The sequence below is a fragment of the Lynx rufus genome, unplaced genomic scaffold (genome assembly GCF_022079265.1).
Source record: "Lynx rufus isolate CCGP_SWC_20201006 ecotype Redwood Valley unplaced genomic scaffold, mLynRuf1.p SCAF_3, whole genome shotgun sequence".
NCBI lineage: Eukaryota > Metazoa > Chordata > Mammalia > Carnivora > Felidae > Lynx > Lynx rufus.
In genome coordinates, this window is record NW_025814845.1 from 91455303 (window position 1) to 91469851 (window position 14549).

The 14549-nt window shown below is 40.2% G+C and overlaps 1 protein-coding gene across 3 annotated transcripts in view; it reads left to right on the forward strand.

Moving 5' to 3' along the window:
• ALPK1 (alpha kinase 1) overlaps positions 1-14164 on the forward strand; it is a 136242-nt gene extending 122078 nt beyond the window's left edge. For all 3 annotated transcript variants that reach the window (XM_047090629.1, XM_047090630.1, XM_047090631.1), the window contains 5 exons: positions 515-2630; positions 5026-5179; positions 9280-9442; positions 10663-10849; positions 13611-14164. In XM_047090629.1, the coding sequence (XP_046946585.1) occupies positions 515-2630; positions 5026-5179; positions 9280-9442; positions 10663-10849; positions 13611-13810 (2820 nt within the window). In that variant the 3' untranslated portion in view covers positions 13811-14164. The remainder of the gene's footprint in view (positions 1-514; positions 2631-5025; positions 5180-9279; positions 9443-10662; positions 10850-13610) is intronic.
• The last annotated feature ends 385 nt before the right edge of the window (positions 14165-14549 follow it).

The following is a 14549-nucleotide window of genomic DNA, read 5'->3' on the forward strand; positions in this document are numbered from 1 at the left end:
GTCTTATTTCTCTTTTGCATAGAGAAACTTACTGTGTCCCTGTCCCATGTATAGACTGTTTGCTGAAACTAACAACAGCAGTAACAACAACAACAACAAGTTTATCATCTTTGATCAAAAAGTATCAGACCTGGGCTGGCTCAGTCAGAAGAGTATGTGACTCTCGATCTCAGAGTCATGAGTTCGAACCCCACTTTGGGTGCAGAGATTACTAAAAAAATAAATAAACTTTTTTAAAAAAAGTATCAGGCCTATAGTAAGATGGTAGTTAAAACTAATCTCTTACACCTTCATGCCAGCCAATCACATCCATCCCAGTCCCTTTCCCTGATTCACCAAAGAGACTTTAGGTCCTCGACTCAATATGTGATTGTGTATTTTTCTTAGAATATCTGTGCCACGTGTTTATTTTCCTATAATATTTCTAATCACTGTCCTCCAGGAATGAAGTGTTTCCTGATTCACTTCCAGTTTCTATTTCAGTGTCTGATTATGTGCTTGGTTTTTTCCTCAGAATATCCGTGGCACGTGCTTGTTGTCCTATACTAGCTCTAATGACTGTCCTGTGGAAATGAAAAATTCATATCTGTGTGAAGCCAAAGAGGCCTTTGAAATTGGCCTCCTCACCAAGAGATATGATGAACGAGTTAGTGGAAAACAAGAGCTTCACAGTCTTCTCAAAGCTGCTTTTGGCCTCACCACTGTGCACCAAAGACTGTATGGGGAGACAGAGGTGGTCCGTACAGCAAGTCAGCTCTGTCATGAAGCTATGGGAAAGCTGTACAGTTTCAGTACTTCCTCTGAAAGTCAGGAGAGAGAAATTCTCTCTCAGGAGATCATGTCAGTTATCACCCAGGTAAAGGATCATTTACAAATTCAAAGCTTCTCAAACTTAGATGACAAGTCTTATGTTCCAGAGAGTTTCAAGCACGGGTTGGATAAACCCATCTTGCATGGGCAAGTAGATTTCCAAAAAATCCTTGAAACCTATTCACAGCACCACACTTCAGTGTGCGAAGTTTTTGAGGGCTCTTGTGGGAACAACAAAGATAAACAGAAAGATATGAAAACGGGAGTCTGTATCACTACTCTAGAAACAGAGACAAAAAACATAGATACTGTGTGTACCACTGAAGACAAACCACATTTTCAAAAAAGCACCGTAATATCTTCCTCCCACAAGGCTAAGAATGGTCAGGAGAAACTCAGGAGGATAGCAAGGAAAAACTGGACCCGTTCTGATGCCTTTCGAGTCTCCTTGGATCAAGATGGGGGAACTGAGGTTGAGTCATCAGATCACAGCCATGGTGAAGGAGCTGTTTTGAACAAGTCTCTGAGTGACAGCCAGTGCTCCAGTTCTTGGAGCGAATTATCGGTGGTTAGCTCTTCTACCAGCTGGGAGGAAGTGAATTATGTGGACGATAGGTCAACCAGAAAAGAGCCTTGCAAAGAAGTGCACCTTGTGGATACTGAGTGTTCCGCTGCCCCGTCTGAAGACATCAATGAGGAAACCAGACCTGTACATCCACTATCTTCAGAGCTTCACGGTCTCTCTCTCCAAATGTCCAAGGATGACAATTTAGAGTCTTTGCAAAGTCAACGACACAGCCACGTGCCCTTGAAAACCTCCCATCCTCATAACACAACAGGCATGTTCTCAGCGTCTGGGGCGGGGCTGTTAGAAGGAGTTCCAGAAGATGTGCAGAAAGCCAGAAATAGGGGATCCAGAAATACTTCTGCTCATTCCAGACCCTCGTTTGGTTCTGCTTCTTTGTCCTCTTTTGATGCTGGTTGGCCCAAGAACACGGCCACATACCCTTTGGTCCAAGAAGAAGAAACCTTTGAACTAATTGATGAATTTCCAGAAATCAACTATGATGCCGAAGACAGGCATGGAGAGGAAATCAAAAGAGGCACAGGCCTTACATTTAAAGAAAGTTCCGCCTGGGTTGACCCGGAAGGAGAAACAGCAGAAAAAGAAGAGGATATGCCCTTAGACTCTGACATAGTCATGGAGGATCCCCTGGGCCAACGTTCCAGGACAGCACGTAGCTTTTCCACTCTTCATTGGCCTGTTCAAAATCCTGACTCAGGAAAGAGCAGTGGCTCAGTCAAAGAGCAGGGCATCGACCCTGATGCCTCCACAGTGGATGAGGAGGGCCAATGGCTCGAGAGCACAGATGTTCACCCCACAAGCAGACGTGGCTCTTACAGCCTATGTGCTCTGAGACAGTCGCATGGTCAATGGCCTGAAACCCCCAACTCCTCTGTAAGCAGTAACATTCCCTCCTCTGATTTTAGCAAGGACTGCACTACCATGGAGGAGGGAAACAAACTAGGAAACATGCTAAACTGCAGCCAGAACTCCACCTCGTCCTCGGCAGGGTGGTTGAAATCACCAGCATTTTCCAGCGGTTCTTCTGAGGGGGAAAACCCGCAGTCCTTTCTGAATTCCAGTGGAAGTTCTTTTGTTTCATTGCCGGGAATGACAAGGCAAGAGATCCTAGAGGCTCGAACCCTGCTCCCTGATGACTTTGAAAAACTTTTGGCAGGGGTGAGACATGATTGGCTCCTACAGAGACTGGAGAATACAGGAGTTTTTAAGCCCAATCAACTGCACCAAGCATACAGTAAGTACAACCTTTCCAGTAGGTACAGCCTCAGGAAGTATCTATGATTCTGATCGAATAGCTCTGGGGTTTGGATCCAGGCATGAGTATTTTTTAAGAGCCCTCCAGTGGCTTTGTATAAAGCCAATGTCAATAACCTTTGCTTCAGGGTATTCCCGTGTTTTGCCTGCTGCCTTGAATTCAGACTAAAAAGACAGTTCAGGTTGTTACAAAAAAGGGCAAAACGTTCCACTATAATAGGGTTTCCCTATTTTCTATTCCCTATTTAGGGACTCTGAAGGTTCCGAATCACATTCCTTAGAGTTAAGTAACTGCTTTATTGTTATGTGCCAGTTTACAGGTGAAAAGCCATATGTACATGATCTCATACCCATTAGGGAAACATTATCATCCCCGGTGTACAGATAAGAAAAAGAGAGGAAGCCCAAAGTTGGAAAAACAAAACAAGTTGTACATTTCCTCCTTTCTTCTTCCCTCAATTCACTTAGCCTTCCTATGTATGTGTGCAAGAGGCCCACCTTCTGTTTCCAACCCCAGCTTCTCTGATTGAGTTGCCCAGCCCTCGTCACTATCTTCCCCAGCCTCCAGTCATCTCCCTCCCCAACCCCAGACCCATGAGTTTATCTTATTTTAAGTACTTTTTCTCCTGAGTCTTCTGTTCATTCATCCATTAACATGACCTGGATGCAGAAGGTCCTTGTTCACTTTATCTTAACTTGGATCCCAAAATGTTGCATTTCTTCCTTAGGGCTCATGTCTTTCCCCCTCAAAGAAATGCTTTCTTGCTAGCACTGTTCCTCCTTTCCTTCTGGTGGAGACAGTTTTTACTTTTCCTTCCTATCTTTTCCTTTTTCAATTGAGTAGCATCTTCGTACAGTAGCTGTATTTTCTCAAGTAATTCCTGGACTTTCCCAGCTTAAACAAAACAACTCAGAGAAAATTAAGGTGCACTTTAATATGTAACCATGATTTCTGGAGTTTCCAGGAATCTCTGAGGTATAATTGTTTCATTTATTTCTATCTATGTGGTCTGGCACAGGTAGTAGCCTCCATTATCTGGGCCCCCCAGATAATTAGAAGATGCAAACATGTATCACTGTTCCAATATGAACTCTGGCATTTTACTGTTTAAAAAGCCCTTTATTTTTCACTGCTTTCTCGTATATGTATGTGTGTATGTGTGTGTGTATATATATATATGTACATATATATGTATATATATGTATGTGTATATATATGTATGTGTATATATATGTGTACATATGTATATGTATATGTATGTGTACATTTATATGTGTATGTGTATATATATGTATATGTATATATATGTATATGTGTATATATATGTATATATATGTGTATATATATATATGTATCTCATATATGTGTGTGTGTATATATATATGTGTATATATATATATATATACACACACACATATATGAGATACATATATATATATACACACACACATACATATATATTTTTTTTTTTTTTTTTTTTTTTTTTTTTAGAGAAGGAGCAGGGGAGAGAGAGAAAGAATCCCAAGTAGGCTCCACACTGACAGTGAAGAAACTGGTACAGGGCTCAGTCCCATGAACCATAAGATCATGACCTGAGCCAAAATCAAGAGTGGAATGCTCAATCGAATGAGCCACCCAGGTGCCCCTCCACTGCTTTCATACAGAAATTCTAGCCTTAATCCCTCTCCATCACAAGAGAAAGGTTTTGTGAATCTTCATTATATTTGCAAAGCTTTACTTCTTTATTGTACTTCACTAACTTTTTAGTAGTATTCATAGAGAAGGCTAAAATTTGAGAAAATGTCTAAAGAAGCTAATGATTTCAGACAAGCTGGATTAGGATCTGTGTCACTTCAAATTTATTCATGAATTGTAACATCCCTTTGAAAATAACATCCAGGGGCGCTTGGGTGGCTCAGTTGGTTAAGCGTCTGACTTCCACTCACATTATGATCTGGTTCATGAGTTCAAGCCCCACGTCAGGCTCTGTGCTGACAGGTTGGAGCCTGGAGACTGCTTCAATTCTGTCTCCCTCTCTCTCTGCCCCCCACCCTTGTGTGTGTGCAGTCTCTCTCTCTCTTTCTCTCTCTCAAAATAAAATAAATGGGTAGCTCAGTCAGTTAAGTGTCCGAATTCAGCTCAGCATGATCTCACGGTTCATGGGTTCAAGCCCCATGTTGGGCTTTGTGCTGACAGCTCAGAACCTGGAGTCTACTTCGGGTTCTGTGTCTCCCTCTCTCTCTATGCCCCTCCCCTGCTCATGCTCTGTTTCTGTCTCTCAAAAATAAAAATAAACATAAAAAAATAAAAATTAAAAAATTAAAATAAACTTTAAAATACAAATAACATCCATTTTTTCTTACCTTTTTTCCAGATGCTCTTTTATTAAAATATTCTAAAAAATCAGAATTATGGACAGCCCAGGAAACTGTTGTGTATTTGGGGAACTACCTGAATGTGAAGAAGAAAGGCAGACAAAGAAACGCTTTCTGGGTTCATCATCTTCATCAAGAAGAAACTCTGGGGAGGTATTTCTTTAAAACATCTATACCACTAATGTAAAATGGGCTAATTATGCCTTTCTCTTAATCATTTATGAAATTTTGAAAGAGCTGAAAAATTTGGCCAAAATACATATTTCAGATGTCTACTCCTTCCTCCAACTCATTAATTAATTAATAGCAGTTACCACACATTGACCACCATTATGTCAGCCATTTTACATAGACATACATGATGTCAAACCTATCAGGGAAACATTATTATCCCCATCGTACAGATAAGAAAATGGAGTTTCTGACCATGTGGCAGGACAGAGAGCCTTAAGCGCTCCCACTAACAAATGCTGACAAAAAAATCTAGTTAAACTACAAAAGCCCCACTTATAAGTAATAAGTGAGCCTGCAAAAAAGGTAGGAAAATCCTTTGAGCCTACAGATATGAAGCATATCCAGGGATATAAATGTATACCGAGCCCCTAGGACACTCTGTACAAGTTTTGAGTGGGGTAGGATGAGACGGCAGCTAGTGATAAAAATTACACATGGAAGGGAGTGAGTTTAGATACCATCCATCCATATAGAGCAAGGATTCAGGAATGGATACGTCCTCAAGGAAAAAGTTTTCTTTTTTTTTTTTTTTCTTAAAGTTTATTTATTTTTGAGACAGAGAGAGACAGAGCATGAACGGGGGAGGGTCAGAGAGAGGGAGACACAGAATCTGAAACAGGCTCCAGGCTCTGAGCTGTCAGCACAGAACCCGACGCAGGGCTCGAACTCACGGACCGCGAGATCATGACCTGAGCTGAAGTCGGCCGCTCAACCGACCGAGCCACCCAGGTGCCCCAAGGAAAAAGTTTTCTTAAAAAAATACTCACCCCATTGAGGTAAACACCTGGAAAATTTTTAATTTGGCCTTAGTTCTTGACAACAACTTTAAGCAAAAACTTACTTGAAAAATTTGTAACCATGTTACTATTTTTCCCCGTGGAGTCTGAGGCCTACTTTTACATCATCTGTGTATTGGAAAAGACCTATCAGCCAAGAATTTTAAGGTGAACCCTGCTCTTTATCCAAATCCAAATAATTTAAGAAATAAGTAGGAAGAGAGGAAGTAAGAGAGAGAGAAATTGGGTGATTCTTAAAAAATGGAAGTACATTTCTTGAAAAGGTTGTTGATGATAATAATAGTAGAAACAATAAATATATTTACCAAGTATATACTTGCCAAGCCTCATTTTAAGTCATTTTTATACTAATCTAATCAATCATCACAAAACCCTATGAGGTTAATATTATTATCCCCATTTTACAGATGAGGGAACTGAGGTGCAGAGATGTTAAGAAACTTGCATCCAATGATGGAGCCGTGTGTTATGGGTTGAATGACTTTTTAACAGCTGTGTGCCCTCAGCCTCAGATTCATACGTTGAAGCCCTAACCCCTTGTACTCAGACTAGGATCTTACTGAAATAGAGTCATTGCAGATTAATTAGTTAAGATGAGTAGAGTGGGCCCTTCGTCCACTGTGATTGGTATCCTTATAAAAAAGAAATTTATTTTTTTAATGTTCATTTATTTTTGAGAAAGAGAGAATGTGCATGTACCTGCACACACGAGGGGCAGAGAGAGAGGGGGACAGAGGGGACCCAGGCACCGCTCTAAAAAAGAAATTTAAAGAGAGACATGCACGTGGGGGTGCCTGGATGGCTCAGTCAGGTAAGCATTCAACTTCGGCTCAGGTCATGGTTTTGCGGTTGGTGAGTTGGAGCCCCACGTCGGGCTCTGTGCTGACAGCTCAGGGCCTGGACCCTGCTTCCAATTCTGTGTCTCTCTCTTTCTTTGCCCCTTCCTACTCACACTCTGTCTCTCTATCTCTCAAAAATAAATAAACATTAAAAAACAAGAGAGAGAGATGCACACAAGGAGAATGCATATGAAATTGTAGTTATTGTTGCCATAAGGCAGGAACCACCAGAAGCCAGGAGGGAGGACCGGAAAACATTCTTCCCTAGTGCCTTCAGAGGGAACATGACCCTGCTGATAGCTTGATCTTGGACTTCTAGGCTCCAGAACTGTGAGAGAATCTACTTCTGTTGTATAAGGCACCCAATCTATGGCACTTGGTTGCAGCAGCCCTAAGAAGCTAATACACCAGGATGCATCATAGGAGGATCTGAGATGGGAAATAAAAGAGAATAAGAAACATGGAAGATGGAGTGAGAGGGTCCAATATATGTCTGATCAGAAAAAGATAACAAAGCAAATATCTATTTGAATAGATAATATCTGATGATTTTCCAGAATTGCCAAAACCCATTAATCTTCAAATACAGGAATCACAATGAATCCTAAGCAGGATAGAAAAGGAATGAGGGAAGAAACTAGAAGAGAGGAGGGGAGGAAGGAAGGAAGGGAGGAAGGGAGACAATCATAAGTCCACTTCTAGCCACATTGTAGTCAAACTTCAGAACACCAAGGACAAAGAAACAATCTTAAAAAGCAGTCAAAGAAAAAAGAGTTTACTACTAACAAATCTTTACTGAAGAAAAATGACCCCAGCAAAATGGCATAAGATGCCAGAAAGAATGGGTCTACATTCCCAGATTGATGATCCTGTGCCTAGCACTGGAGGTCCTCTGCAAGAATGCTTGGGAAATGATCCTGTACCAAGGTTTGCTCAAAGTTCCAAACGGGTTCAAAGTTCTTGCAGCCCAGAGGTCCATCTGTAGCAGAAATGCTCACAGCACTGACGGAATACCTCTGTTAGGACAGCTGGTCCCCTGCAGCCTGCTTTCTGATGCCATGTGGGTTCCTCCTCTGCAGCCACCCCTGTCAGGTTTCTTTTCGGATCCCCAGGAGGCTGAATGGCCAAAACTGCAGCCAACGTGGATTTCATTATCTTATTGGCAGAAACTTCTGGAGAGAGTTTTCTCTAGTTGAGGCCTGTAACTCTAACAGTTCCCTTTGATTTTTGGAGGTCGCTCTGGACGCATGTGAATTACTCATGAATTCACACCAACGTATAGCAAATATAAACCACAGTAAAGTGTGATAGTTACTTCTTGCTCCTTTCAACACTTAATCATTTACTGCCTCATTTATTTTGTCTCCAAGTATGCATAAGTCCTTGAAATATACATATTTCATACTTTCTTTGAAACACTCAGGTCTGACTAGCACAATGCTATACACGTAATAGGTGATGATGCAAACAAATATTTGTAGAGATGAAGGACTCGCAAGGGGAAGGGGTAGAGGAAGGCTTCAGATTGTTTAGTTAGCCTGTTTAAGACCACGCTGCAGGTAGTAAAAGATCTGGTTGCAGAGTCTGCACTTTCTGGTGCCCATCCTGGCTCCCTTGACTTACCAAGGAAGCCTGGCAGGCTGATTCGTTAAGGGGAGATTTCCTCTATAATCAGTATTATCCTGGAGCAGTGTATCAGACAGGGTTCTTCAGAAAAACAGAGCCAAGAAGATGCAAACATATATAGACGAGAGTTATTGTCAGAAATTGGCTTGCATGATTATAGAGGCAGGAAAATCTCAAAATGTGTAGTTGGCAAGGTGGAGACCCAGGACAACGAATGGTGTAGTTGCCAAGGCCAACAGGCAGAAGACCCAGGAAGAGCCGATGTTTCCCTTCAAGTCCAAAGGCAGGAAAGACCCATGTCCAGCTCAAAGACAGTTTGGCAAGAGGAATGTCTATCTTGGGAGAAGGTCAGTCTTTTGCTATTTGGTCCTTCAGCTGATTGGATTGGGCCTATCCACATTAGGGGGAGCAATCTGCTTTACTCAGTCCGTTGATTCAAATGTGAAATTCGTCCCCAAACAACCTCACAAAAACACCCATAATAACGGTTGATCAAATATCTGGGCACCTTATGTCCACGTGAAGGTAGCACATAGAATTAACCATCACAGTCAGCTAGCATGAATTATGTTCTGTTGTTCAGGAGGCTCTCACAAGATTATTTGAGTCATAGGAGAATTCAAGATAATATTGACTAAGGTAGAGAAAGAGTAACATCTTTCAAGCAGTTTTGTGTATCTTCTTTGGTCTTTGCTGTCTTACTCTATGGTAGGATCACTTTTGCATTTCTTTTTGTATTTTTTTCCTCTGGTCATAGGTATGTTGGGAAAGAATATAAGGAGCAGAAGGGGCTCTGGCACCACTTCGCTGATGTGGAACGGCAAATGACCGCACAGCACTACGTGACAGAATTTAACAAGAGGCTTTATGAACAAAAGATCCCAACACAGATATTCTATATCCCATCCACAGTATTACTGGTGAGATTAAAGGGAGTAAGGGTTTGCTTAAACAGGCCTATAAATATATGTCAGGTGAGATTTCTGGTAAAATCCAGTAAACTCAGTTACCAGACTCCTTCATCTACTTCGTCTGCTTTATCCACTTAGACATGTCAGAACTAAGACCCTCTCTACCCTGAATATACAATTTGGATCTTGGATCTCCCAAATCACTCTGTTAATTTTGGTATCTGGTCTGCATACATGGTCAAGTTGGCATTTGTAGTATCCTTTCTTTGTGTACTGTCTGTACTTTCAACGAGAGAAGAAGGACCCTGAAGATCATATGTAGTACAAATTATTCCCTCAGCACAATGCATTCATTCCCTGTTTCACATCTGTTGGACCCCACCCCTTGTGACCAAGTGATTACTAAGTCATAGCTTAAATACCTTTAGTAAGGACAAATAATTATTACCTTTTCACTTTCAAATAATTCTAGTTGTTAGAAAGCTCTTAGATTTAGCCCAAATCTGTCTTCCTCTGAATTCTACCTGTGAATTACAGCTCTACCTTCTGGGGCCATCGAAACCAATGTGTTTTCACTAGGATATCTCTTTAAATATAGATAGGCAACAATCCGCCTCCACTGACTTTTCTCTTATTTGGATCAAGAATATTCTGCCTCCCCAACTATATCGAATCCTTAGCTCATTCACACCTAAAGGATTTTGTTTTACTTTGGCCAGAGACATTTTTAGACCCATATTCTATTACCACTAATAATAGCTATCATCCATTTTTCACTTTCTTTATGTCAAGCACTATGCCAGACATTTAACACATTAACCTTTGAAACAACTCTGAAAAATAGATGATACACACAAATGCTTAGCTGACATTCCAGTCCCGTGTCCCAGCACATGATCTATCCACATATCCTAACGGGCTAACTCCCTGGGATAGGTCCCATCATGGCCTCATTTTTATGTGAGCATTTTAAAGAATAATAATAATTTTAGGTTCTCTTATATATCACATAATGTGTTAACCACCCTACATGCATTTTTCTCATATAATTCTTTTAACACTCCTATAGGGGCTATTATTATAATACCTGATTTACAAGCGGGCAAACCAAAATCTATAACAAAGCTCCTAAGTGGCAAAGCCTGGGTTCAAAGTGAGGTCTGCTGGACCCCAGAGCCTGCAGCCTTCCTAGCCATTGTGGTATATTGTCTCCCATTTCTATTTTTCAGATTTTGGAAGGCAAGACAATAAAGGGATGTATAAGTGTGGAACCTTATATCCTGGGAGAATTTGTAAAATTATCAAATAATGCGAAAGTGGTTAAAACAGAATACAAAGCTACAGACTATGGCTTGGCATACGGCCATTTTTCCTACGAGTTTTCTAATCATAGAGATGTTGTGGTCGATTTACAAGGTATGTGAAATTGGGGATTATTTTTTTTACTTTTAGTGTTATTCATATGTAAATATGAGATCTTGTAACTAGCTCTTCCAGTCATTATTTAATAGATTGTTCAGTGCCTAGACTACTATGTGTAATTAAATTAATCAATTTTATGGGGTGCCTGGGTGGCTCAGTCGCTTGAGCATCTGACTTTTTTTCTTAGTTTTTTTAATTTTATTTTTTTATTTTTTAAAATTTACATCCAAATTAGTTATCATTTAGTGCAACAATGATTTCAGGAGTAGGTTCCTTAGTGCCCCTTACCCATTTAGCCCATCCCCCCTCCCACAACCCCTCCAGTAACCCTCAGTTTGTTCTCCATATTTATGAGTCTCCTCTGTCTTGTCCCCCTCCATGTTTTTATATTCTTTTTGTTTCCCTTCCCTTATGTTCATCTGTGTTGTCTCTTAAAGTCCTCATATGAGTGAAGTCATATGATTTTTGCCTTTCTCTGATTGACTAATTTCACTTAGCATAATACCCTCCAGTTCCATCCACATAGTTGCAAATGGCAAGATTTCATTCTTTTTGATTGCCGAGTAATATTCCAATGTGTATGTGGGGGGGGGTGGTGTGTGTATATACACACACACACACCACATCTTCTTTATCCATTCATCCATCCATGGATATTTGGGCTCATTCCATACTTTGGCTATTGTTGATAGTGCTGCTATAAACACGGGGGTGCATGTGTCCCTTCAAAACAGCACACCTGTATCCTGTGGATAAAGAGCATCTGACTCTTGATTTCGGCTCAGGTCGGGATCTCATGGTTCGTGAGTTCAAGCCCTATATCGGGCTCTGTGCTGATCGTGCAGAGCCTGCTTGGAATTCTCTCCCTCTCCTTCTCTCTCCCTTCCCCACTTGTTCTCTCTCTCTCTCTCTCTCTCTCTCTCTCTCTCTCTCAAAAGAAATAAACTTAAAAATAAATAAATAAATTTAATAAATTGATTTTACTATATGTAGCAAGTGCTGTCTGAAAAAAAATGTGTAAAGGTTCTACAAGTGTCTAGAGTAATACATAATCAGTGAGAAGATCTGCCTCACATTCTGTTGAGCTTAATTCTAGAGCAAATCCACAACAGCTTTTTAAAATTTCACTTAAGTGTATTTGAGTGATGTAGGTTTTTTAATATTGCATGTTTTAATATGTGAAAATCTTTCCACTCTTTCATTTCTTCAGCCCTTTACCCTTATTACAAGTGTGATATTGGGTTTCATAAATGGTGATCATTATGGAACAGAAAGTTGTGTGTACAAAAATCTGACTTTTTAAAAATTTTCTGCATTTATATTTTAATTTTGTTTCAGTTCATCTAGTATTTTATTTATCAGAACTATTATACTGATATAAGAGCCAATACTCTCCACTTCACTTAAATGATAAATGAGGTTTATTATAATTATTTTTAATAATGATTCCATGACCATTCCCCAAGATTTTGTCTACTCCCCTTCTGTAGCATTTATCATCACTCTCTGCCATATTATATATTTTACGTACTTATATTGCTTCTTAAAAAAATTTTTTTTAACGTTTATTTACTTTTTTTGAGACAGAGAAAGACAGAGCATGAACGGGGGAGGGTCAGAGAGAGAGAGGGAGACACAGAATCTGAAACAGGCTCCAGGCTCTGAGCTGTCAGCACAGAGCCCGACGTGGGGCTCGAACTCACGAACTGTGAGATCATGACCTGAGCCGAAGTCGGACGCTCAACCGACTGAGCCACCCAGGCGCCCCCTTATATTGCTTCTTAATCTGTCCCACTTCACCAGAATATTAGCTCAATGAGTGTAGGGATATTTTTTATTGGTTTTTTTTTTTTTTTGAGAGAGAGAAAGAGAGTGCATGTGCATGAGTGGGGAAGGGAGAGAGAGAGAAAGAATCTTAAAATTTTTTTAATGTTTATTTATTTTTGAGAGAGAGACAGAGCATGAGCAGGGGAGGGGCAGAGAGAGAGGGAGACACAGAATCCAAAGCAGGCTCCAGGCTCCGAGCTGTCAGCACAGAGCTCTATGTGGGGCTTGAATTCATGAGCAGGGAGATCATGACCTGAGCTGAAGTCTGACCCTTAACCTACCGACCTACAGACCGACGGACCGACCGACTGACACACCCGGGGGCCCTGAGAGACAGAATCTTAAGGAGGCTCCACACTCAGTGCGAAGCCTGACTCAGGGCTCCATCACACAACCCTGGGATCATGACCTGAGCCAAAATCAAGAGTCAGCCACTCACCAAACTGAGCCACCCAGGCACCCCAAGTGTAGGAATTTTTGACTCACTCGTTCATTGCTAAATCCCCAGTACTCAAAATAGTGTCTTGTACAGCATGTATACTCAATAAGTATTTGTTAAATGAACAGATGAATATATGAATTAATGAGTTAGGCACTAAATAAACTTATGCATCATGAAATAAATATTCAATATATTGTGATCTTAGTAATTAAACTAAGTGCATTTTACTGCTCTCTAATTCCTTGAAAATTGGTGATCTAGGTATGTCATAGCTGACAAATTTAATTACTCAGCATTTAGTTTCCCTTTTTAAACCAATTATTGGAGTATGCAATACCAAATCCCTTAGCAGAAATTTATTAAAAGTAAACCATTATGACCAGGTTTTTAAAATATCTCTTTAAGCATATACATTTTATTTCTCTGAAACACATTACTGACATTTGTAGAGGATTTAATTCTCATACATATTTATTTCTCTTTTAGGTTGGGTGACTAGTAATGGAAAAGGGCTTATCTATCTGACAGATCCCCAGATTCACTCTCTTGATCAGAACGATGTCACTACCAATTTTGGAAAGAAGGGAATTTTTTACTTTTTTAATCACCAGCATTTGAAATGTAATGAAATATGCCATCGTCTTTCTTTGACAAGACCTTCAGCTGAGAAACCAAATAAGTCATAGACTATCTGGCGTGGTAATGGGATGGGCTTGGTGCCACTCACGGGAGCTGGGTCTTCCTCTTCCCCCAGGCACACATGGTATAGTGAAGCCTTGTCCCCTCAGACTTAGGCAGGCCTGTGGGACTACTTCTGGCCAATGACTTGTGAGAGGAATTAGTGCCTATCCATTTCAGGCCCATACTTAATTGCCAGTGTGACTTGCTATGGAGTTACTTCTGCCACAATTACCAAGAATATGTCAGGAGACAGCTGCTTAGCGGCATAAGTACTACAATGAGGGCAACACAGGAAAGGCCCCCAAGTGACCCATCATGGACACAAAACAGATGAGAAATAAACTTTTGTGTTTAAGCCATTGAGATTTTGGAGTTTTTTGTCACTATCAATGCTGATACCATGAGTGTTTTTCTTATTGCAATATTTAGGAGTTCTCTGTACATATTAAAGAATTCAGGACATTGTGATAGAAGTTACAGTTTTTTTTCTCTTTGTCATCTGACATTTGACTTCATATGAAACTTTTTCTTCCATGCAGAATTTGTTTAATACAGTTGAATTCATTAATCTTTTATTTTATGGCTCCTAGGTTGCATGTCATATGTAGATCCTCCTGACCATGGGTTTATTTTAATCCCACTATATATATATATATATATATATACACACACACATTTATATTTATATTTATATTTATACTTATATATACTTATACCCTTATATATATACACTTATATATACTT